We start from the raw sequence: 26,375 nt of genomic DNA on the forward strand, positions 1-26,375 counted from the left end.
GTGCTACTGTCTGAAACATTTTTACAGATACTTTCTGATCATCACAGTGATATTTGTTTCCATTCATGAGATTATTCCAAAGTACTCTCTTAAAAAGTTATTGGTATTGTAAACAAATGCTTAGGAAAAATATCTTAATTCTATAGTCTGTAAACTGTCTTTTTTAAAAGTTGATCATTTGAAACCAAATTCCCAAAGATTCCATTTCTCCTCAAGACTTATGTTGCCACCATTCTTTACTATGTCATTTACTAGATGCAGAATACGAGTTCATGTGTGATTTCATAAAAACAATGTATTTTTCTCTTTCTACGTTTAATATTTATGGTATAATCTCAGCTAAATTCACAAAATAACTGTGGGCTTAAAAAAAACAAAAATCAGATTTTAACTTCAGCACATTATGTTCTCTTCTCAGAATTATATGGAGGCACAGAATAAAAGTGATGTTTAATCATACCTGAGAGACTGATCTAGCGTCATCCCTGTAAAATCAAAAAACTTCAGATATTCTTGTGCAACTAGTTTGCTAAATTCATTGCTGTAAAAAAACAGAATAGACTTGGTTATTAAAATTGAAGCTATTAAAACACACACACACACACGCACACACACACACACACGAACACTCAAATACACCCAGACACCAGCCTCGAGACAAAACGTACTTCTTGCCTAGGTGCTTTGCAACATCCGATCTCTTGAATCTGTCTAGTTGATAAAGGCGTTTGGCCAACCTTTTGGCTGCTTCTACGTTGCTGCTGGTACCATTACTGAGATTTTCAGAGGTCTCCTTTTCCAGAATTTCAGTGCTCCCCATGTCAGAACGAGCATCTAGCAGTGCTGTTTTCACTCCAGCATTGCTGTGAGAATTAACAAAGAAAGGGAAAAAAAGAAAAGATTTTTTCTTGTGTGGCAAAAAGGAGTATAGCTGATAAAATTTTCATGATATTGTAGAACTAAATGGAAAAAAAATATTTTAAATGAGATCGTTTTAGGCTTAATTATTCATAAAAATATTTTCAGATACTATATTTCAACACACTAAAGAAGTGATTGCTTAAACCTTGGATGAACCTTTTGGTCTTAGGACCTTTACATTTTTAAAAGTATGGAGGACTCTGAAGACCTTCGTTCATGTGTGTTACATCTACTGATACTCACTGTATTAGTCATTAAAACAGAAAATTTTCATATATTCATTTAAAATAAATCCATTTTCATTAATATAAAAATACATTTTTATTAATAACTATATTTTCCAAAACAACATAAAGTTTAGTGAGACAAATGACTGTGATCTACATTTTTAATAAATCTCTTTAATGGTTGGCTTACTGGAAGACAGCTGGAGTCTCAAATCTGTAACAACGTTTGGTTTTAGTTGAAATATGTTAAGAAAACCCAGCCTCACACAGATAATTAGTTAGACGCATAAGGAGTATTTTAACAATCTTTTCACTTAAAATTTAGATATTCTTTTTTGATATAACACCAAAATAAGATGAGTGGTAGTTTCTTAAGGTTACTTGGAATACAGAATCTAAAATTTTATCAATAAACTTTTTGTTCTCATATTATAATCTGTCTTACACTTCGAATGGATCTTTTACCTAGGCATGATTCTGCAACATGTGATGATCATCTGCAAAATATTTGTTGACACATTTCATTATACAATATTTTAAAATACCTCATTCATTAATGTCACCCACCACAAGTATCTTCAGGAAAGTTTAAATATTGGGAGGCTGTCAAACTTTTGGTGCAGATATAAGTTTTCTAAAATTCTAATTTTTGATTGAAAGCTCATATTTTATCATTGACAACAAAAATTATCAATTATTTTCCTTAAATAGGCTCAGTCTATTAACTTCTGAGAAAATATCCGCCAGTAACCACAGTTTTTCAGTCATACTTTGAAGGAAAAAGGATATTCCATGAAAAAGCAACTAGTTCATAGCTCACAACTCGAATTACATACTAGTGCTTTTCCTAGAGACAACCATTAGGAGCAGAAGTGGTTTGTGAGTATTTTCCATTTCATCACATGAGCAATTAAAAAGGCTTGTCGTACTCAGGGTTGAAATGTAATTAATTTGTACTGCTTTATTAAAAACATTTTTGGGGTGAAATTTGCCTTTGTTTTTGAGTGCATGGCAGTGAAGAATACAACAACAACTAGAACAGTTTGGTGCCACTCCCTAGATTTGTGCTAAGGCCCCCATCATTGCTATGTACCATCAGTGCAAATATCAACACAGTGAAACAGAAAAATAATAATGTACTGTTATCATAAAATATAAAATTGACATCACAAATTTACTCTGAAAGGGTCTTGGGAAGGCCCAAAGACCACACACTGTGAAACCTCTGCCCTAGAAAGGGGTCACAAACTATAGTATGTGACTGGCCATAGAATGCTACATCATGCATTAATAACACTAAAACCAATGAGAACACAATAATGTCCAAATCTTCATTTTAACTTGGTAGCAAAACAAAGCTATGTTCATCATAAACTATGGTGCTTAAGTAGCCTTTAGCCTTACCATACTTATCAGTCCCTATATTAGACGCAGTCAGAGTTTTTCCGTTATGGACCGGATAGTAAATATTTCAGACTTGCGGGTCACGTAAGGTCCCTGTCATACACGCTTTTCTATTTCTGCTGTTTTTTGTTGTTGTTGTTGTTGTTGTTGTTGTTGTTGTTGTTCTTTAAAAATGTAAAGTCCATTCTGGACAAGGCTGGATGGGGCTGAAAGGCCTAGTGTGCATGTCCTTGCTCTAGCCCACAGTTCTTTAAGTTGGCCTGGACTATAAGGTAACCATTTATTGCCTAAAGTAGGACACTCTGAAGAGGAAACAGGGATGATAAAATCATTAAATATATACCTATAATTGCTATAAGTACAAAAAGCATTACCAACAGAAAAAAATAGTTGTAAACTTACATCATGTAACAAATGACAAAAATTATTTTAGCAAAAATGAATACATTTATAAGCAAGACTGCTCAATCTCTATTTTGTCACATATTCTACCTAAATTACAATTTCTCATTTCCCACTGATCCACCAACTAAGTGGTAGTGGGGCAGCTTCACTTTCGCTCAGATGCAGCTGGGCTACTGCACAAGCAGCTGCTACACCAAGTAGCTCCCAGGGGCTGCGGAGTCCTGGAATTCCCCAGCCACTGCCAGACTTGAAGCACCTCCTCTGCAAGCTCACTTTATCAGCATGTATTCCACATGCTGTCCCTGAAAGTGGGCTATAAGGGAGGAAACAGACTCAGTTATGAGAACCTTCTATTCAATACACATGTCAACTCACACCTTACAGATGAGACTACAGAGAAGCTGGAAATATAAGGTGAAAGTTTACCAAACCCATGCCGGCTTATTTTACTGCAACTATTAATGATAACACTACTTCTTCTTCTTCTTTTTTTTTTAATCAAAGTCAAATGCTAAAGCACAGTCAATGCTAGGACAGCAGACAAACTGGAACTGATCCAGGCAAACCAAGTTTGGTAACCCTCCTTAAACAATCGGTTACATTAAACAATTTTCCAGCAGAAATGCCCACAAATTACAATAAATTGTTTCATCATGATGAGATCTTCATGCAAACACATTTAAATAATTTTTCATCACAAACCTTCCTATATAGAGTTCACATTAGTGGTCAGTTTTGTGAATTTTATCTTAACAGAAAACTGAATATTTAATTATGTATGTGGCATACCTATAATAACTAAAGACATAGAAGAAAATTTTTTAAAGCCAACTTAACTTTGTGTTTTCCCACATAAGTGGTAGAAATGTAAATTATATACTCTAAGAACTATTTTAGTTAAAATAAAGTAATTTTTATAAATTAAAAAATTCCTGGAGTTGTGTTCTCTTTATCGTGTCAAACAAAATGTCAAAGAAAAGGTTTTCTTCTCAATTAAAACTACTACTTATTGTTCACATCTCAGGGCAAATTCATGGCATATATTTAACCACTCCAGGCAAACAATGTGATTATACCACATATATAGTACTGCAAAGATTTTGTTCAAATACAGACTTATTCTAATGAGCACATATTTTTAAAAACACGGTGGCCAAAATCATTTCTATTTCTCATGTTTCCCATTCCTCATGTTTGCCTCCTCTTTCTACTGTCTTGCCCAGCTCAGTCTATTTCTCATTTTCTTCACATTCACCTGATGTAGTATTAAAATCTGTATGCATCAGACTTCTCTGGATCTTCTTGGAAAAAAAAAACCTTCAGTAAAAAAGAAAATTAGGAATAAGTGAGGCTAAATACCTGGTTTCATTCTGTCCCATTTCATGATTTATGAGATAACTGGAACAAGAGCAGAGATTACTTTTAAATCAGAAAGTCTGCAAGATGATGGCACTACAAACTCACCAGCAGTCAGACAGACACCAAGACAGGCTCATCACAGAGCTCAGGGGGCGTCTGGGCCATACTTCCTCTTCGAAGCCCCTCCCCAGTATCCTGCGCCCCACAACTCCAGCGATTGCTATTCCTCCAGGCATTCCTAGGTCCTGGCTCCCTGTGAAGTCACATTACTATGACCTCACATTCTCAGCAGAGTGTTCATTGTTGGGGTTTTTGTAATGTTTTTACAGCCTCAATAAAAATAGGAGCCAGAACACAGGGGCCACTGTATGTCAAGAGCATAAACAACAGTGGCAGCCCAGCCTGTTCAGACTCGATAAAGCAAACTGGATGATCCCTCTCAGCGGGATGACACCCCATTTTGTTTCTTGGAATACACAAGACACTGTCCACCTAGTCTATTGAACATTAAAGATTTTCAGTAGTTTGATTTTCCTCTTCTTTTCTATAGTTTCCCTTTTCTTTTTTACAATGTTATAAGGTAAAATTCCTACCAGTGACTTAAGTTTAGAAACGACTTCCCAAAAGATCTCCTCTGTATTCTATCAAATGCTTCACATGGGCCTGTACCTCACATCTCCAAACAAACGTCGTAACACCCTATCTTCAAAAGGAGACTCAGATCACAGAATTTGATCACCAGGCCTTTTCATAACCTTTTAGTCATACTAGGATTACTAGATTTTCCAAATAAAAATAGGACACCTAGTCAAATTTGAATTTCAGATAAACGAAAAAATCGTTTTTAGCTTAAATATGTCTTAAATATTCTATGGGCATAGGTATACTAAAAATTATTGTTTATCTAAAAATTCAAATTTAATTGGGCATCTTATATTTTTTCTGGTAATCCTATCTTTTGAAATGTTTGTTCTAAATTTTATTTGAAGAATTGCAATAATGGTGTTCTCCGACGTAGCACTAGTCAATTGGTAGCGTGTTTCGCAATCAGATTCCTTCTGGGTTTGTTTTGGCTTGCTTCTGTGATTTTTTATTCTTACTATTTTTCTATAGTTTTACCAAGACCTTCTCTCAGTTGCCTATGAACTATCCATTCTTCTAACGTCCTCTAAATACAAAAGAAAAACCCTCTTTTCTCTGCATGTTCACTCTTCTTTCCCATCCTGCATACTGCCACCACAGATGTGATAATACGCCTCCTTTACAAAATTCCTCCACAAGATAAAAATGCATATTCTGTGGCATGTCATATAAGGCCCTTCACAAGCTGACTCCAATTGCTGTTTCAGATTTATCCCCTACCATTTGCCTCATGTGTTGGCCACACAGAAATATTACCTGTGCTCTCATACCTCTTTCACATGCTGTTCCTTTGCCACCCCTTACCCCGACCCAAAAATTCTGGGGTGCTCAAAATTCTGCAGACTCTCGCTGACACTATAAGAATCCAGGTGAAATAACTTTTCTAAGACTCATATTCCAAGTCCACCCTGCTGCATTTTCAGAGTACATGATATATACCTTTATTATAGCTCTGCCTTTTAATAATCTCATCTCTCACCTCCCACTACCTTGAATTTCACTTTGTATCCACATTGCAAGAGTAGGTTGAAGTTTTTCAGTATCTGTCAAAAGGCTGTAAGAACTGAGCAATGAGCTATGTCCACATCCTCCATTGTTTTCTATGCTGTGCATCGATGACATGTGGCACTAACTTTCTAACTGGAAAAGTTCTACAGTGACTGACATCAGCAGAAGGTACCAGATATATTGTCTAGTTCCATACTTCACTTTAAATTTAAATTTTAAACTAGAATAAAAAAATAAACGAGGCTAAGATGTTAAAGCTTTCCCTCACTACATTTATAAAATGTACCCTGAGAGCTGTACAAAGGAAAACAACAAACAGCCATTTCAGTTTTATACATAAGCTAGGCACAGGCAAGTCAGAAGAATCCCAAACTATGGGAAGAAATGACTCCAGTTGCAAGTGGAACAAAAGGGCCAGAGGGAGCAACATGACCCTATTGCCATTCTTCAGGCTGAAAATACAGACAGAGCCCGGAACCAACAGACTCAGGAAAGCCAGTACAAATATACAACAAGTGGCAGGAATAAAAGTCAGTCAAGAATTCTAAGTATATCACAAGCAAGATACACTTAAATCCCTGAAGCATATATCGTCTTTAAGGAAGGAAACCTTATTGGCCATCATTATCTATGACGTGCATTTCTCAGGCATTGCAGCGATAAGTACCTGATCTAATCTTGAAGGAAATGTCAATGAGAAATGATTCAGACAACTCCCACACCTCCAGGTATCATTCACCTGACAGCATTTAACACACTTCAGTTACTGTGAGCCAGCCACTAGATAAGTGCTTCCTAGGAATTGTCTCATCTAATCCTCAATCTTGAGAAGTAGGTAGTAGTATATTCATTTCACAGATGAAAACTGAGGCACAGGGCTGGACAGAGGCAGTGACACTCCAGTACCCAAGTCTTTTATACTCTCTACTACTATTCATTTTGCTATTGTTAGTCATTTTCTGGTATGTATGTTTTTGCTAATTTGACAAATATTAACAAATTTCCTCACATATGCTAAGCAATGTTTTAGGTGTTTGGAATACTTCAGAAAACAAAACAAAACTACAACAACAACAACAAAAACCTCTTCTACCCGAGGGGAGCTAAAAATACACCACAAACATAATAAAGTATAGAATATGTTAGAAGGTGATAATTGCTATGGGAAAAATAGATCAGAAATCTCAGTTTGGGAGTAGGCATACATATATTTTTATAGAAAGTGGTCATGGGATGTCTGAGCAAAGTGAAGGGTAGAGTGGCTGTCAACTAAGATGAGGATGATCAAAGATGAGGACGATCAAAGATGAGGGGAAGAAGTTCCATTTTAGACATGTTAACTTTGAGATGCCTAGTCAATATCCAAGTAGATAAGTAGATATGAGGATATGTGAAGCTTTCAGAGAAGACATGTGCCAGGACCCCATTCCAGGGAATTCTCAGGCTGTTGATCTGAAGTAGCCTCAGTACTTTTCTTTTTAGGTCCAAGATGATGCTGATGTGATGTCAGGACTTTGAACCCACCACTATAACCCATGTGAAATCACTATGGGTCTTACCAGGGGAAAGGGTACTGAATCAGACTTGGATTTAGGTAAGATTGCTTTTGCATATAGCATGGAAGAAAAACTGCTGGGGGGGCAAAACTGACAGCAGAGAAACCAGCTAGGAAAGTTGTCAAAATAGTCTGGTCAAGGGACAAAAACCTGAATTAAAAGGTAGTTGTAAATATAAAGAAAAAGCCTGTTCTGAAAGATATTTAGGAAGTAAAATGAAAGAACATGAGTGATTTGGGATGTATGTGGAATGGTGTTCATAGAGAGGGCAGAAGGCTAACTGTGACTTAGAAGCCGGGCAGAAAGCGATGCCATCACCCAAGACAATACAAGAGAAAGAGCGGGATGTATAAGAGTGTGCGTGTGCACACAGAGAGAAACAGGAGACAGAAGGAGAAAAGACCATGAGTTTGGTTCGAAGACATGACAAAGTATAAGGCATCCACAGGATATCCAGGCAAGCTGTCTGGTAGCCATGGCAACCATCCCCTACATGTGGGAACTCAGCACAGGCATAGTAATTACCTCATCTTGGAGGGCAGGATTACGTGATGAGAGGCTGTAGTGTGCAGTATGACCAAGGAACTCTGAAATGTGTCAACACAGAAGTATGTCTAGCAGTGTATGCATCTGAATACAATTCCATCAGAAAAGAAGTAGGTTTTCTGTTAATTATTAATGGGATTCTACGTGCAAGTGTTCAGTTTGCCAATAAGTAAAATTATTAGTTTAGAAGATGCTAAAAGCAAGGATCTGCCAAAAAGCTCTATCAAGGTAGACTGCCAAGGTTCAAACATTGGTTCCAGCAATCACCAGATGTGAGACTTTGTTCATTATTCTCTGTGAGCCTATTTTTTTTCATCTATAAAATGAAAGTAACAGGACAAACTTTCCATGGTATTGTGAAGATTAAGTGAGAAGATCCATGTAATGCTTAGTGCAGTGTCTGTCACACGGTAAACCATAGATGTCGGCTCCTATCGCCACGCCCATCTTCATCACTACTCCTACCTCCTCCATCCTTAAGATTATTGCTTGCTTATTTGCATCATCACGAGATAATTACATCTGACAGTATTTTATTATATGTAAATAGCTATTTGTATTGTATACAAATGTTCGCTCCTAGGAGAAATTAATGCTTGACTTTTCTAAAGAAAATTGCCTCAAATGAACCCATTTTGACATTTATATAGAATACATTGCTCTAGAATAGACTGCATCTCATTGATTTCAGGGCTGTTATAAGAGAACCATAAACAAAACCTAATTAGCAAAACTCCTAATAACTATTTCTCTGTTTAGCACAGATGCCAAAATTCAGTCTTTACCGATAAAGAATTTTAATAAGTATCACCTAGAGGTCCTGTCTCCTCAGTGTTCCTTTTAAACCTCATTCATTTTGGTCAGTCCTGCATTCAGTATTCCAGAAGAGGGCACCAACATGCAGGCAGTGGCACAGAAACTGACCAAACTCACCAAGTGAATGAAGTAGGCTGCATTTATTTGCCTCGGAAGTATTGCTTTCCAATCAATAACTGGACTCTTCACCCTTTTAGAGGTTCATACTCCTGTGGGGGCATGATCCAAATGATGCAGGTTTTCACACTTTTGCTTTTTGTGTTTTTGTTTTGTTTTTCTACAACAAGCTGCAGCTTCTTGGGCCAGCTTTCCAATGAGAATGTACTCTCAGCAATGTCGTCAAGTCAACTTCAGTACAACCACCTCACAAAAATTTGAGATGAATCATTTGCAAAGCAACTATTACTAGATGTCCAGCTTGGTAAATAAGGAGAAAAAATTATGCAAAAACTTGTACATGCTCACTGCACAGAAGCTTCTTTGTGCAAACTGGGATCAGTGAATCTCCATTCAGTGGACGAGAAAGGAAGAGTGAATCATTTGCATGGACTAACCTGTTTTCCTGGAATGCTCTTAAAATGTCAGTGGATATTCCACGTTTGCATCTTCCATGAGAAACAACTTTTGGCTGTTTCTTCACTGCCTTGATATGGCATTAAAAATGTCTGATGACACCAAATCACTCTTCACTCGGCAAAGGGAAATAAAGCAAGGGCAACCGCATTCCATTTCCTTGTAAATGAATGAGTAGACAGTCTGAAGCTGACCATGTCCTTTAATAACTGTGATTAAGATACACTGCACACACTGCTGGAGACAGGTGGTCTGGACTTAAGACAACGTACTCCATATCTCTGTACAGAACACTTGCTTATCCATGCCAAGATATCACATATCTCTTCCTGTTCCAAATTCGAATGATTTGATTTTTTAAAATTTCATTTAAAGGAAGGTATTAACAGTCTCGATAAATAAATATGTCATAAACTCACACAAAAAAAACTCCCTTCTTCAAAGGAGGAGGAATGAGGTGCTACTTGGTCCCATGACACATGAGAAAAGTTAAGACATGTACGAGGGACTATCTCATTTGCCAGAGTCCAGTAACCTCCATCATAGGACTTAGTAAGGATGCTCTTATTGTCAAATACAATTGTAAATAAGAACATTTAATACCCTCAGGCAGAATATTTACTATAACACAGAATGAGAGGAAATCTATCCTTCCAGAGAAAATTTATAGAAAGAAATGTCAAACTTCTAACAATCAGAAATTCCTTGGACTAATTCTTTGCTTTTTCTCTCTGAAATCTCTACCAACAAAAAAGAAACAGTCATATATTTCCTCTATAATAAGAAAAGTAATGACAATGGCTTTTTTGTTTTGTTTAATGCACAAAACATTATTCCTTAGTACTTCCTTCTCTAAAGGCCCATTTAGTGACACAATCATTAAAAATAAAAGTCAATTCAAAAGCAATTAATTCCCAAACAGGCATCTGAAAACTCAATATGCTTTATAGTTAAATTATAAATATCTAAATTTTTTTCCTAGTTTCTTTTTCTCACATGTGATTATCTGATACTTGGAAATGATCAGTATTCTATCACTGATTGGTTTATATTATTGAGGAAAAGTTCTGACTAAAAAATAATGGTTTTAAAGTGCCATATTCTGCCTCTTCCAAACCTAAAGGAAAAAAACTGCTCTATTTCAATTTAAAAAGTACTGAACTACTTTCAACTGGCTCTTCAACCTTCTAATTATTCACATTAATAGATGTTCCACACGTTTTAGAATGCAATGAATAATTTTTATGCAAAAATTTCTCTTCACATTTTTGCTGGGTTGAATTAGCATTAGTATATATTTACTGGCCATCAGAAGCTGGGTAGCAAAAGATAGTGTGAAGAAGGTGGGCAGCAGAAGGTGGTTCAGAGTTGGCCATGCAGGGAATGTATGAACTCTGATCAACATTAACTGGCAATAGGTGCTCCACAAATTAGATGATCCTTACATGGATACTGACTACAATTTTAATACTGTACACAGTTTGCTAAATAATTTATATCAAGATTTACCAGTGAATCCCTGATGCCTGCTGAGCACACAGAACAAGATGTTCCTAAAGCCGGTCAGGGGGAGACAGCCCTCTTCCACCTCGCAAGCAGCAAGCAGCGGCCAAAGAGTTCACAGATGTCTCCTAATTCAAGCTGAGTTGGTTTTTTTTGTTTGTTTGTTTGTTTTTTTAATACCAATCCCTGCTAGACCTAGGTCTCAATGTAGAAATTATTTCTTTTAATGTAATTTACTTGAGAATAACAACAGCAGGGATAAAGAAGTAAAAATTAGCTAATTAAACATAAGTGCCCTACCTATAGGCAAAACATTACAACTGCTCGAAAGTATACTTGTAAATATAAATGTTACTTGATCAAATACCTGCCCTCACATGTCGAGTACCAAATAATATTATCTAGCCAGAGGATGTTAGGTCAGTTCTGCTCTCTCTGTTCTCTCTTCCTTTTCTCTTCTAACTCTTCCATCTTCTGAAGAACAAGAGGCTTTATGGATACTTTGTGGTTAGACACTGTCCAATTTTTACCATCTCTATTAGTGCTTTCGTCCCTCTCTCCAGATTCTTACCTGTTTTTCATTGTCCGGTACCACAGCTTTGCTGCACTTCTTTGGTGGGCCCAGAACTGCACATCTGCCCAGCACTTGCCCTCTCCTGCTGACGCGTTCACCACATGGCTGTGTAGTCTCACCCTGCAAACACCTTCTGCAGTCTGCACACACCACGCGGTTCCTACCACAGCGGCCTGTCAACACGTCTTCTCCATCCTGAGTCTCCCCTAGGTGCTACTTACTGCGACTACACTGAAAGCTGCTGTAATCTGATATATGGAGGGTTCCTCAGATTCATTTGACAAATCGTGTGTGCAATTTTAAAGAGAATTAGCTTGCTAATGAGAGTGCAGGAAGATCAGTAGGAAGAGGGCAGGAAGATCATCTCCTAAGGAAATAAAATCCTATCTGTCACTTCCTGCTTTCATCTCTTTAAGGAATTCCAGCTCATCTGGAGACAGACCAAAGGGGCCACCCTCATCTGGCTATGGGAATAGCAAAAAACTTTTCCACTCTTCATTGTCTATCATGAATGAATTAGCAAGAATAGCCATACATAGCTTGTTTTAACATATTTTACAAATATGTCTAGAATGATTACTGTGCTCTGCACACTATACTAAGCACTTGATATTAATCACCAATTCTCTTTAATAACCCTATATAGGTACTATCATTATTCTCATTTTACAAAGTAGGAAACAGACATAAGAGACCAATAAGTAACTGCATACAGTCACACTGCTGGTAAATGGCAAAGCTAGGATTGGAGTTCAAGCCAGGCAGCTGTAGTTGCAGAGTTCAAGCTCTTAATCAATATGCTGTGTGGCCTTTGTTCTGTGCTACATTACCATAGCTTATACTGTAGGCACAATGTTGGTATACAGGAACATAAATGTCCACTTTTTAAGGGACATCCATATGACTAAACAAACAAGCTTAGAATAATTACATAATTAAGTCTACACAACCAAATTTATATAAATTCTCTCTGCAATTACTTATTAAAGTACCTACTATGTGTTGGACATACTTCTAGGTTCTGCAAGTACAGTAATGACCATAACAAAGTCCTTTCCTTGCGCAATTTTACCTTCTAATAAGATGAGACAGACAATAAACCAAATAAAGGTCCTCCCTCCCTCTGTTCCCCACTTTTACCCTTACACAAATATTTGCTGAATGAATATCTGTTGACTCAGACACTCTCTTAGGTAAATATTAGGCATTCAATAAGGCATCAAACAGACAAAAGTCCTTGCTTTTACGGAACTAACATTCATATGGTGATAGTTGTGTCTCTGAGATAAATATAGCCAGGTACGGAAACAAGGAGGTTGGGGGGTGCTATTCATGGCACCAACCATATTAACTACATGTATATAGCATCTTTCTTCTAAAATAGAAAATACACTTTAGATGACCAAGTTCAGATATTTTAAAAGTTTAGAGAACAAGAATATTTGCTTGCCCACCCTTCTCCAAGACCCTGGCATCACTTAACTCCTCTCCTAGCATATATACTCACTCAAAAATGATGACTCGATCCAGTCAATCAGCTTTATGAAGTTAAACTTTTAAAAGTTTTATTTCTGAAATATATGATAAGTAATGTTACTCTGGTTTTATAAAGTAGTAAGAAAAGAAGGAGGAGGAAGGAAGGGAAAATAAAGAAAAGAAAAAACTAAACTAATAGCTACAAAAACATCTAAGAAGCCAAAGAACCCTACCGATCTGGGACTTCCACTCGGAAGATACACTCCTTCCTTTGGAGTCTGTAGAAGTTGTAATTCACTTTGGCACCATGCTTAAAATTCATTTTAAAATTTCTCCTTTAACTATATAGTCAAATCACCTAGACAGTCTTACTTTCACATTCTGAGTTCCTATCCTAGTACCTAGAGCTGTTAAAATAAAACCTAAACACACTTTAAGTCAATCTCACCGGTTCTGCCAAAATATCGTTACCCCAACCACTTAAAATAAAGAGAAGAAAGTAAAAGTAGCAATAATAGCAAAGGTGTGAATTCTTCCCGCCTCTTCATCCACCAGAAGTGTTAAAAGTCCTGTCCTACTGGAGCTCAGGCTGCCTTTTTGGTCCTGCCACAGGAGATTCTAAATTCCACAATTTGCGCAATGCCACCAGCTCCCAGTCACCCAAGAGATGACATTTTTGCACCCTGTCACAGTGTTGTCACATGCTAGTCACTTCACAGCAACCAAAATACTTGCAGAAGTAACTCCCATTGATATCATTTAAAATACTTGCCAAAGTTTGGGGAAAGCTCACTATGACAAATGAGGATAGCACTACCTGCTCTCTCCGCTTATCGTCACTGATGATGCTTTATACTAAACACACACCCACACCTATGTTCCAATTGGAAACACAAATGTTTCCAATTCTCTGGGATAACGCCTGGAAAGTACTATAAACTGAACAGAGGAAAAAGCGAGGCTTGGAAAGACGGACTTTCCGGAAGACAAAAAGCTATTTAGATTAAAAAAACAAAACAAAAAACTTATCGAACCACATCTATCTGTCTTCAGTCCCAGAGGACTTTCCACAGAAAACAATCCCCTGTGCTACTAGAGACCTTAAATAAAACTGAAAGGCAAAATCACAAGAAAAAAAAGTATAGGTTTATAGACTCACAGACCTAGGCTCAGGTCTCAGCCCCACCAAGTTTTGTTACCTCTCTCAGCCTCAGTTTCCTCATCTGCAAATAACAAAGATCATAATGACCTGCCTTAAAGGATTACTGCGAAGATTAGACAAAATTAGTCATGTGGAAAAAATGTGGTTAAATAAAATAATTTTGCTTTACAGCTTTTAAAAAATTAGTCAAAAATACTGGTTGCTATTTAAAATTTTAAAAACATTTTAATGGTTTCTCTTTCCCAGAATTTTTAATTTTACAAAATAAAATAAAAAAAGTTTCCCACCAACTCCCCAGAATAAATCCAAGGGCCATGTATCAATGCCTAAAGCACACACTTTACTGAGATATAAACCTGTATGGCTTTTCGAAGCAGTGCAAGAGGCCAGGGTAACCAGAATACAGGGTGCGGGAGATGGGGCCAAAGAAGTGTGAATACTTAGGGCAAGGGAGCCAGAGCAAGACTTTAAGTGGGTAAGAAAACTGGCCAGAATTGAGAGGAATCACTAGGTGGCATAATGGAAGGTGATTGGTGGAAATGAGTTAGAATTCATAACGTGCTTAAAACAGCACTGGGAAATTGTTAAGTGCTACGTGAGTTAGGGAGAGAGACTGAAGACAAGGGTCTCATTAAGTAAGCTACTGCGAAGGTCCAGGTGACAAACGGAAAGGACTCAATACAAGGTGATGAATACAGAACGAATGTACAGGATGGTGAGAAAAGTAGTAAAACTGGCTATAGCCAATTAAATATGGGAAATGAAGGTGAGGGAGGAGTCAGGTAGGCTCAGGCTCTGACTTGGCTAACACAAGGGCGTTGGGTGAATCACAGTGAATTTAGCCAACCCTTAAGCAAGATAAGAAATATCAGTCAGACTGTTTAAGGAAGAACATATGTAGATCGGGTGTTTGATTTTTTTCTATCAGAATTAAAATCTGTTGTTTCTCATACTTAAATCACTTGGGTCTCATAAACTCCTTGTAAAGTGGACAGTTTACTTATTTTACAAAAAGACTCACGTTAACCAGACATTCCCTGAGTTGCATATTTTAAAAGATGCAGGCACAGAACTGCAAGTCAAGTCCTCTTGCTCTTTGGTTCAGGGTATTTCTACTTCATAAATTTCACCAGAAGAAACATATCATCCTCATACTCCAGTTTTCTACTTTTCTCTAAACTAACTGTAGAAAACAGCCAAAACCACTAATTGACTCTAGTCTTACAGTCGCTGATTTTTCCACTGAAGGCTTTGTGTTATCTACTTAAGGTGGAATGCTAAACATTTGGCATTATTAATATTAAAGATTCAAATCTACTTACAAGTTACAGCGACAATCAAGTTATCACATTCAAGCTCTGATATCAGAATTGCCTTTATTCATGACAAAATTTTAAAAAAAAATTCTCGACAAAGGTATTTTTCTTTATAATGAAGATACCTAACACTAAAAAAATTTTAAATTACACTCCCTATACCAGGGGGTCCCCAAACTTTTGGCACCATGGAAGGATGGTGTACCTGTGAGAATCTAAAGCCTGGTGATCTGAGGTGGAGCTGAGGCGGCGATGCTAGCGCTGGGGCACGGCTGCAAATACAGATGAAGCTTCACTGGCCTGTCACTCACCTCCTGCTGTGCAGCCCTGTTCTTAATAGTCCATGGCCCAGTATTGGTCTGCGGCCAGAGGGGATGAGGACCCTGCTGCATACTATAGGAAAACTAAAAATTCATTCAAAAATATACAAGCAAAAAAAGTTTTAAGGTTAAATAGTAACCTGGGAACCTTCAGATACACTCAGTGACCAATGAGCCTTTACTCCTATCTAATCAATCTCAGTTCTCCCAGAGTTCTTGTACAAGTGTAGGCTAAATTTCATTCTCTTTCTCAAAAACATTCTAATGCCTACAGAATAACGTCCCATTTCCTGTTTCCGGCATGCTATTCTTAGTTTTGGCTGATCAAATCCCTGGCCTCACTTCCCACTGCATCTTTCCCTGTACTCAGGTTATTATTTGTTCAGGTTACTATGCCCTTAGCCTCAAGTGTCCTTCCTCATTTCCAGTACATGGACATCTACTCACGCCTCTAGGCTCAATTTAAATGCCTCTACATAGCTACCCAAACCCCCGACTGACTTGACTTCACAATCCACAGCACTTTTATTGTACCATTAACAGGACACTTCTTTAATTCTGTCTTGAATAAAAATAATGCATATGAGATGAATTAAAAGATGCTCTGAAGTTTGAGAGAAATTTTTATTATAACTTTGAAACAAATTTTTTAAAGATTACCATCTCACAGGACCTGATACGCAAAAAGTACAACCATTTTTCCCTTAAGAAAGCTCCAGAGACACCAAACCTTTGTAATTTTTCTATTGAATGAATGAGCCCTCCGGACGCCATGGACTTACGGATTATACAAGCGCTACTCGGAAAGTGTTCAGGTTCTCTCTTCCCAATTATAAACTCCAATGGATCATATATCTAAAACAGATCCATTCTGGAGCAAATCTAGCCTTACAGTAAGTTTTATATACTAAAGCTCCTGGGGATCTCTTTCAGCTATTTCCCACAAAGACACAGACTATGCATACTGCAATTCACTTAAAAGAACAACAACAATTATCTTCTGTGATCTATACCAGAGAAGCAGATATTTAACAAGTAACAAAGTACCCTTGGCTTGTACAGCATCAACCGATTTCATTTGTTGGCTTTTGAAGCAACTTAAAGAAACCAGTCCTCAACCATGGTTGAGAAATAAAAAGACTAGAAGAGAATCCAAATGATACCCCTGCAGAAGTTAGTGGTAGGTGTCTTTGAGGGGACTGCTCCCACTGCCTGCAGGCCTGTAGATATCTGTTTCCTGTTTTAGGGTCCTTACTCACAGACTACATTTATTCAGTCTGAACCATCTCTGAAATCAGTGTATGATATATTGGGAGAAAGCTAATATCATTTTCAAGTACAGAAAACACCTGCAGGAGCCACACACTGGAAAAGCAGCTATGCTGAAACCATTCCAGGTGGTAGCATCGTAACCAGCAGAGAATAAGGAACTGAAGGGAGAAGGGAAACAACTCAGTGGTTAAAAGCAAGGACTTGGTTTGCATCCTGGCTCTGACATGTGCTCGCTGTGTGAAGCTGGGCAAGTTCTTTCTCTGTGCTTCAGTTTCCTCATCTGTGAAACAGTGTTACCTGCATCAAGTGTATACAATAGTGCAGCTATTATTACCAGTCTGGACCTGAAGCTAAAGAGCTGCATGACCTCAGGTAAGCTGCTTATCAAAACTTCAAAACTTCCTCATCTGTAAAGTGAGAGGGTTAAATTCCAGCTCTTGTGCAGGTCTAGAATTGGTCTACACTTAAATACAGGACCACTCAATCCCAATCTGTCAAAATTAGCAGTCTCAATTTGTTTAATTTTATTAATTTTATAGTAATTTCACATAAAATCAGCTCAATCACTATGTGTTTGTTTTCAGTACAAGTTCAACCTTCACTTTGACATTATGCCAAACAGTAGGTTCCCTCAGATGGAAAGAGTATGAATAAATGAGATGTAGAAAATAATAATCTAAAAAGTATTTGGTATTCTTATTTATATTCAGTTCCAAGTTCAGTGTATAATTTATAATAGAATACAAAAAATATATATATAGAAGTATAGGAAGATAAGTACTCTAATGTGAGGAACACTAAAACTACATAACTTTTTATTTATTACTGGAAATATTTTCATAAACTGTCACTATCCAGGTTTACGAAACCAAATCTTTGTTTCTTGGCCAACGAAAGAGCCACAAATACTACTTTTTTGTACATATTCCTGTTTTTCCCTCTTACTGCTTTTTCCCTCTTACTGCTTTTCCCTCTTACTGCTCTAGCTTTTTAAATATGGTCTTTATTGTAGGTGGGGTTCCTGCCTACCATTTTAGATGTTGTAAACACCCAGTGACTATACTACAACCCCCAAGAGCAAAGAAATTAAAGAGTAAAAGCAAAAAGCATAGGGTTATATCTTCCTTCATGTCCAAGGATACACAGAGTTCATCCGTGTGGTCTTTCAAATCCCTCAGAACTCTTTGCTCAACTCCAGTAACAGAAGGCAGGCCTTCCCTTCAGTTCTACATAGGTGCAAATCTAGGTAAAACCAGATGTTTCTGGCATAGGCGTGCACTATCCCTACCCTCTTCAACTCCTCACCTTCCCTCTTGCTAGCTACTATTTTTGCTAATCGAGGCAGGTCCCTGCAGTCTCTCACTCAAGCTCACTCGGAAATACACCAAACACAAACCTCCAGTCCCCTCTTAATCATTAATTTAGGAAGCATTTATTGAGTGACTACTTATGTATCGGACACAATGGTCAATAAGGCAGATACACTCTCTGGCAGTGTAGTTTGAGTTTACAGGTGAATAGCTATAGCAAGTTTTAGAAGAGGATTTTAAAGAGCAATCATAAGAATGTTATTTTAAAGAAAATACAGGGTACGCTAGAAGTACATGGTAGGACACATAACCTAGTCTAAGGAAATCAGCTTTCCTAGAGAAAGTGACACTGAAGTTATCCTTGAGGACAAGACCAATAAGAGTTGGGGGTGGGGCGGTACCAACAGTAAAGCCTAAGCAAGAAAACAAGACATTTAAGAAAGCAAAAGACGTTCACTGTGGTTGAAATTTATGGGGTGGAGGTGGGAGGTATACAGAACACAGAGCAGGAAAAGATGTAGCTGTCACATTATGAAGGCTCTGCTGACGTCACCTTCAAAACATTTTCTATTCTATTTAAGATCTGTTTCTCAATTGTCCACGATAGTAGACCAGTATCAATTACCAGAAAACCAGAAAACCAAATCCGTAACGTGCTGTATTAGCAAGTACAGTAGAGATCGCATGTGCATTTTAAGACAAGCCACTGGAGAAAATCTTTTGGATCACGACTGGTTTTCCACTAGTTCCATTTACCTAGATGTTCCCAAAGCATTCTGACTAATCAGAATAATTACCCCTAACAACATATAACTATAAGATATGCCCTGCATTCCATTACAATTACTATTATTATCATTCTAAAAGATCTACAACAATAAATTGAAAAAATGAAGAGAAAGGTGGAAATAATTACTTACAGATATTGTAACTGTCTACATATAAAACCCAAAACTATCAAGTAAAAAAGCTACTAGAACTAATAAGGTGGCCAATTACAAAGTAAAAAAACAATAGCTTTAATAAAACATGAAGGAGCACTTAGAAAACAATTGAAAAAAGTCCACTCAGAATTTATAAAGTAGCTAAGAATAAACTTTTAAAGAATATAGATATTTTATTGGATGTGGCATCCATCCAATAAAATAAAGATACAAAATCTGGCGAAGGGAAACAAATTAGTACAAAATAAACGCCAAGCTCCTGGAATGAATATAACAAAAATTTTATTTCTCCCTCAAATTCCTCTAAAATTTATCATAATTCAAGGGGCACATAAAAAAAATAAAACCATAAGGAACTAGATGAAAGAATAGCTGAATGTATAATTTCCTCATAGAGAAAGGATTTCTAAACTTTATACTAGCAGAAATCATGATTTAACGGACAGATTCGATCACGTGGCAAAAACACCAAGCAAAATTAAAATGATCAAAGGACAGAAAAACACCCATGAGACAAAAGACAACACTAGCCTTCATACGTGAAGGACTTCTGTGTACCCATAAGAGAAAAATGAACACACCAAATCAAAAACTGGGCAAAGACACTGTACTGAAGATTCTAGCCACTGTGTTCTTCCTAGAGAAGCCGCTTCGCCCACAGCCCCTGGGCGGAACAGGCCCCAAGTACCTCGGCCCCCATCCTAATCTCAGCTGACTGGGCCAGGAGTGGCCACCTAATGAAACCGAGCCAACTGACTGCTCACTCCTAGGACTCTGAGACATAGACGCTCATGGCACTAAGATGACGATGGGCACCTGAACTGAAAGGTCATGTTAAAGTAGGGCAGAACTAAGTGACATGGCAAGCCAAAGCCAGGTGGAATAAAGAGTTATGGGAAAGTAAAGAGGCCCTGAGAAAAGGAAGAAAAGAGAAATCCACCATGCAAAGAAAAGCGAGAGAGGAGCTGACAGAGGGAAGCAGACCCTCCAGCTCCTACCTCTCGGAGGTCTGGCTGTCCTCTGTATTCTGTTCTTGGATATAAATCAGAGTCCCTGAGATATCCATCCCATAACACCAGCTCACGTAGGCTTTCAGTCCACTGCAACCAGAGCCCCAAACAAAAACAGACACGAGCAAGCAATTCGCAAGAAAGGATAAAAAGATGAGAATTAAACATGTGAAAAAAATGCTCATACATGTAAGTTATTAAAGAAGTACAAGTTAAAGCACTCAGATAGCTTTTTCAGCCATCAAATGTGCAAAGACAAGAAGGCTGAGATAAGGCACAGCAAAGTATGGGGCGAAATACAGGCATTCATACTGGAGAAGAGAGTACACTGATACGAATCTTCTAGCTTCAGTAAGTCTTAAAAATGTGTATGATCTGAGAACCAACGAGTTTACTTTTGGCATTTAAGTAAATAATCATAAATATACAAAAGAAAATTAATGATATTTACTGCAGTGCTATTTATAAGAACACAAAAGGAAAACTCAAAGATTACTTAAATTAGTGTTTCTCAAACATCATTCATTTATCACTTTCATGACTTTTGCGTATCCCATACCACAGGTACTGATTTATTTAATATTATTCTTTATTTATGTCAGCTCATGCTTTTATTTGAACTACTCTCCCAGCAAGTTTTTACCGAATGCCTACTAAATTGTTCTAGGTGCTGTAAGGTTTAGCAATGACTAAAACAGACAAAAATGCCCTGGCAGAGCTTACATTTTAGTGGGGAGACAGATAATAAGTAAAATATACAACATGTTAGTGACTTGTTAGTTAGGGAGAAAAAATTAAACAGGCAAGGGGAATATGAGGCTTTGGGGGAAAAGGAGCTAAAATTTTAGAGAAGGCAGCCAGGTAAAATGCTCACTATGCAGGACACTTTAAAGGCCGAAGGCGGGGAGCTGGCCATGGGACTACCTGGGATAAGCATTCCAGGAAGATGGAAGAACAAGGGCAGAGGACCAAGGCGGAAGCATGGCTGGTGTGTTCAGAGAAAGGCAGTGAGGCCAGTGGGACTGAGCAGAGTGAGAGAGAAGAGTGGGAGGAGATGAGGTCACAGAGGCATGGGGCGTAGGTGAGGCAGACGGTGTAGGGACTTGCAGGCGATGGCGAGAACTCTGGCTTTTACTCTGAGATGGAAAGTGAACAGAGATTGAGAAAAGACTGAAGTAGGACACTAATTAAAAGGGACACCAGTAATAAACATGGTGACTAGGACCATTTGGATCATGGTAGTATTAGAAGAAGTGAAAGAGTTGAATTATGAATATATATTGAAGGTAGAGCTGACCAGATTGCTGATGTGCTGGACACAGAAGACCTAGAGAAATCACCTACCGAGTGAGGCAAAGAGGTGCTGAGGACTCCCAGCACCTAAAGGTCTTCCAGAGTGACTACAACCATGAAATCGTAGGTTTGATGCACTAGGTTACTATTTTAGAATACATATTAGAGTAATCAGTAAACATGCTCATTCATATATTTTCTACAATTATCTCATATATCACCAATAGTGTCTGCACCAGATTTGGAAAGCTTTCACTTAAATAAACTTCATATATTCTGTGCACATGGACACACACACGCGCACATACACACACGTTTAAAATGCATATACAAAAATAGCAATAAATAGTCCTTGGTGGTAGAACAATAGGTTTTCTTTACACTTTTCAAATTGTCTTCAACAAATATACTTTCCTTTGTAAGTGTTTTGTTGTTGTTGTTGTTGTTTTGGGGGTTTGTTTTGTTTTGTTTTGTTTTTAATATACATGCGAGTCTTATTCAAATCAAGTTCTCTATTTCTGGTTTGATATGATGGGAAGGTTTTTAACTACACATTTAGAAGGAGAGAAAAGAACTAAGATCGAGGCCTGAGGTGGGGGGAAGAACTATGCCCGGAAACGAAAAACTGAATCCCAGATAGCAGCCGCAGTCGGGATATACATATAATCTTAAAAACCCAGTGGATGGCACCCCACATACAAAAACCAAGATCCAGAAAGCAGAAGACGGAACAAATGTGAGATGGTCTTGAACCAGCCATGGGCACGCTCTTGGGCACTGATTGGACTAGGGGCCGGTAATCCACTGAGATGTCACTGCTTTGTGGTAAACAGGTCTTGACACATATCAATTTCTGACACTATATTTTCATGAACTGCTTAAATGCTTCTACATAAACGGCATCTAAAACATTACTCAGGTAAAATAAACATTAGTATACATACACAGAGCTCAAGAGGAATAATAGCCAGTAGGATAAAAATCAGAGTGGACTCGAAATTGATTGTTTCCTCTCTCTGCCCTAACAGTGTAATTTTCATAGGTAACTAGAAACAAGTGGAGGTTTTTAGGTCAAACCATTTAGGTTATCAAGATGTCACTGTTCTTTATTATTAACTGGCAAAACACCATAAATGTACCAAGTAAATGAAATAAAAGACTAAATTCTAAAAGCACTCTGGTCAGCTCTGAGGTTTTCAAGTAATTCTCCTCCTTGCTTAAGAACTAGGCTGACTCTCTTCTAACCTCAATCAGATCCACAACTCGTTTTATGTTCAAGACATCGTGTTATACATCAGGCAGGCAACTTTTGGGTAATGGAGAGTCACTATGGGAATGAAAGGCTAGTGGCCTGTCCTAAATGCCTGTCGTATGGAGACATAGCTCTCTGAGGTCTCTAATAAGGAGCATAATTATGAATAGTTTTATCTCATTTACTGAATGAATCACATGGCTTACCTAATCATGCAATGATATCTGACAAATCTCACACCTGAATTCACCTTGCAGCCCTGAGCAGGGCTCTTAATTTCTAAAACAATCTTCTGCCAATAATACTAAGGTGTTATTTTTGATTTCATGTAGGGCTATGGCTTCATGATGTGATCAAGAAACAGTAAATATAAAAAATTAACTATAGGTCAGCATTGCCTTACCACTGAACAAGTGAAAGAACATAGGTTTCCAGGAAAGGAAATAGTCTGACCCCGCCTTCCTCATCTCTTCTGCTCTCCAAAAGCATTTTAGTGATTAGTAAATCATTTTTCCTTAAATGTGCCCTATCCTCTTTAAGAAAAAAAAAAAACTAAGTGGGGTTAAGGAAACTAAAGTTCAATTTCTTTTCAAATAATAATGTTCAATAAAATAAATGTAAGCCTTCAGTGGCTGACAACCTATTTCAGCTGCATTTCAAAAATGTTTTGTAACTAGGCCCTGTTTGTTTCTCAGTAGTCTCTGAATATTCTACAAATAACCCAGAGGAAATGGGCTTATCATACAAATGAAAATGGCAGACAACTTAAAACCAAGGTTAAAACAAACAGAAGGGAGAGGTCCTTGAAAAGGAACTAAATCTCAAAACACCACTTCCTGCACTCAGCTTTCTCACAAATAGTCAGGCTACTGCTCCTCATTTTAGCCAGAAGAATCACAAAAGCATGCCAGCATCCTAACTAGAGGATACACCGTTTACAAGTGTTCTGATTGGTTAGTCCATGCGTTTCTGGCATATTTCATCAGAGCATAGACAGAAAAGATATCCCTAGTTCAAACACATTTTCTCCACTGAACTTTTAGACACAAACCTAACTGTTCTTTTAAAGGAAAATATTTTCTTAAGCATGAAAGAGAAAAAAAGACCAAAAACACGGCAAAGCTTTCCTTTTAAAAGATCCATAGTCAAAAGGCAAATTTCCCTGTCTTCTCTAGCAACACTCTCACAGAATCTCTCTCCACCAAAGCACCTTGGGTTTGCTTTTCCTCATACAATCCCCGGCCCTTAAAGGTGAAGCCTGTCTTTGCTACAGCAAAGCGAAGGGAGTGATAGGCTCTGGCCAGCCACAGTGGAGGCCTACTGTGAGGAGGAACACGTCTGCAAATGTAAGCAGGAACCAAGAGGATTACTCACCCAGAGAAAAACAAGTTTCCTAAGGAGGTTTTGCAGTTTCAATAGTTCTAGGACACACCACTCGTTACAGGTATCATCCCCGTAAGTTAACTCAATACTGAGCTCAAGAACCAACAAAGTTATCCTCCAAGTTAGCTCGGTACACAAAGCAAGACTTGAGCTTGGATGTAGCTCTCCCATGACACATGATGACACAATTAGCTCCACACAGTTTCTCCCTGCCTCCCACACAGCCTATGGCAGTGGACTGACAGATGTGGTAGTTACTTAGCAATACTTTGTGGTTATTGCACCCACATCATTCACAGAGACAGACAATGCAGTGCCATCCTTCCATAAAAATGTTTCTCTCTCCTCCCACATACTGCTAAACACCACATGATTACATGGAAGAACAAAATACTGGCTCATGCTGAGTAGAAAGCAGTCATCTCTTGGGCCCTTAAGGATCTTACTGCTGATCCCTTTGTCCTCTGGGTCTTGAATAAAATTACTCTGTAGAATTTCAAAGGAATGTGATAGCCAAGTGAATAAGCCAGAAGAGCTTAGTGAGAACTACCTTCTACCTGAGAATGTCTCGCCATATCATGCTAAGCAGCTAATTCTCTGCCCCCAATCACTCCTGAGTAAGGTATGCAGGGAGCAGAGGAAGTGGGTGTTGGAGGGTGGGCTAAGCCAAAATGTCTCAAAACACTTGTGACAAACACTCTGGCCTCTCAGAGATAACCTGGTAGGGTTGGTATGTTATTTTGCTAATGATAAATGCACTAAACAGACGCTATCTTCTGTCCAGGCTGAGGTAAAAATTTCAGTGAGCTCCATAATGAATTCTAGTTAATTTCTCTCCACTGCCATTCCAAGTATTCAGATAAAAATGATAGCTAATATGTATTAAGCACCTTTGATGTTCCAGGCACTGTTCTGAGACTTTTACATAACAACCCTACAAAGTATTGTTAGTATGTCCACTTTACAGATGGGGAAACCGAGGCACGAGTATAGTGGAGCTAGGACGAGTCCCCACTCAGTCTGACTTCAGACACTGCACTGAACTACTCTTTATCAGTCCTCCTTGGGGGAGGTCTGTGGTGCCAGTGCGGTATGGCAGATCACAGTGGTCAGATGCAGGGGGACATGGCAGACATTCTGGAACAGCAGAATGCATACGGAAGTCAAGAGAGTTGAATTTTTGTTTCAATTTCATTATTAACTGTGAGACTTGAGATGAGTTACACCTTACTTCGTTGGCCTCAGTATATTCATCCATCTGCACAATTCTGTGTGTGTGTGTGAGTGACAAGATAAATGTACCTTCTACTTCTAAAATTCTACAACAGTCTCCTATGCTTGGTAAGGTTATTAAAATACTACGTGCTATTTAAAAAGTATTAAAACAAGAACCTAAGTATGAAATAGAAAGCAAAGAAGCCTCAATTTCTGTTGGATAAAAATCAAGTATACGACCTAAACTGCCTGGTGAACCTCTGACCAGCAGTGGTAACTCATGCCTAAGGCAGTTAGGTGGTACCCACACTCATTGGATGGCTTAGTAGATTGTCTTACTTGTTGAGGTTTGCTAACTGTGTGTACCTGTGTCTATGCATGCTCATGTACAGCACAGAAAAGGACATACTTGTAGTGAGGACAGCTCACTAAAGCAGCCCCTTGGGAGTGCTATGGATGCCCAGAGTGGAGCGCATTATTGCCCCTCAAGCTTCTGACAAAGCAGTTCCACTTTCGATCATCTGACAAAACAGAGCTCTTTGTAATACTTTATTTTAAAAAATGTCTAAACACACACACATACACACACACACACACGTTTCAAAACCCACTAGCATGAAGGAATCATGCTTACTTTCTATGAAGGGAAAGGACTCCTGGGATCTCATGAGGAAATGGAAAGAAGAAGTACAGGCACTGTTTGAACTGGGTACGAGAAAGAATGCTGGTGAGTGGGTGGGCTCTTCTGGGTTGTACCCAGCCAGCTGGTAACAACTAGTCATCCTAGGTGACTCAACTACGATGAAGACAGCCTGAATTCTTTGAGGTTTTCAAGAGACCCTTGTCTGCTGCTAACAGGAATAAATCTCTCAGGAAGTTTTAGAAGGA

At 38.1% G+C, this 26,375-nt stretch overlaps 1 protein-coding gene across 1 annotated transcript in view; it reads right to left on the reverse strand.

Annotated features, from left to right (window-relative positions):
* Positions 1-26,375, reverse strand: part of PSD3 (pleckstrin and Sec7 domain containing 3) — a 500,329-nt gene that overhangs the window by 206,078 nt on the left and 267,876 nt on the right. The window contains 2 exon segments of the mRNA XM_039875742.1: positions 461-541; positions 669-863. Of these exon segments, the coding sequence (XP_039731676.1) occupies positions 461-541; positions 669-863 (276 nt within the window).

This window comes from Pteropus medius, unplaced genomic scaffold, assembly GCF_902729225.1.
Source record: "Pteropus medius unplaced genomic scaffold, Ma_sr-lr_union100, whole genome shotgun sequence".
In the NCBI taxonomy this organism is placed as follows: domain Eukaryota; kingdom Metazoa; phylum Chordata; class Mammalia; order Chiroptera; family Pteropodidae; genus Pteropus; species Pteropus medius.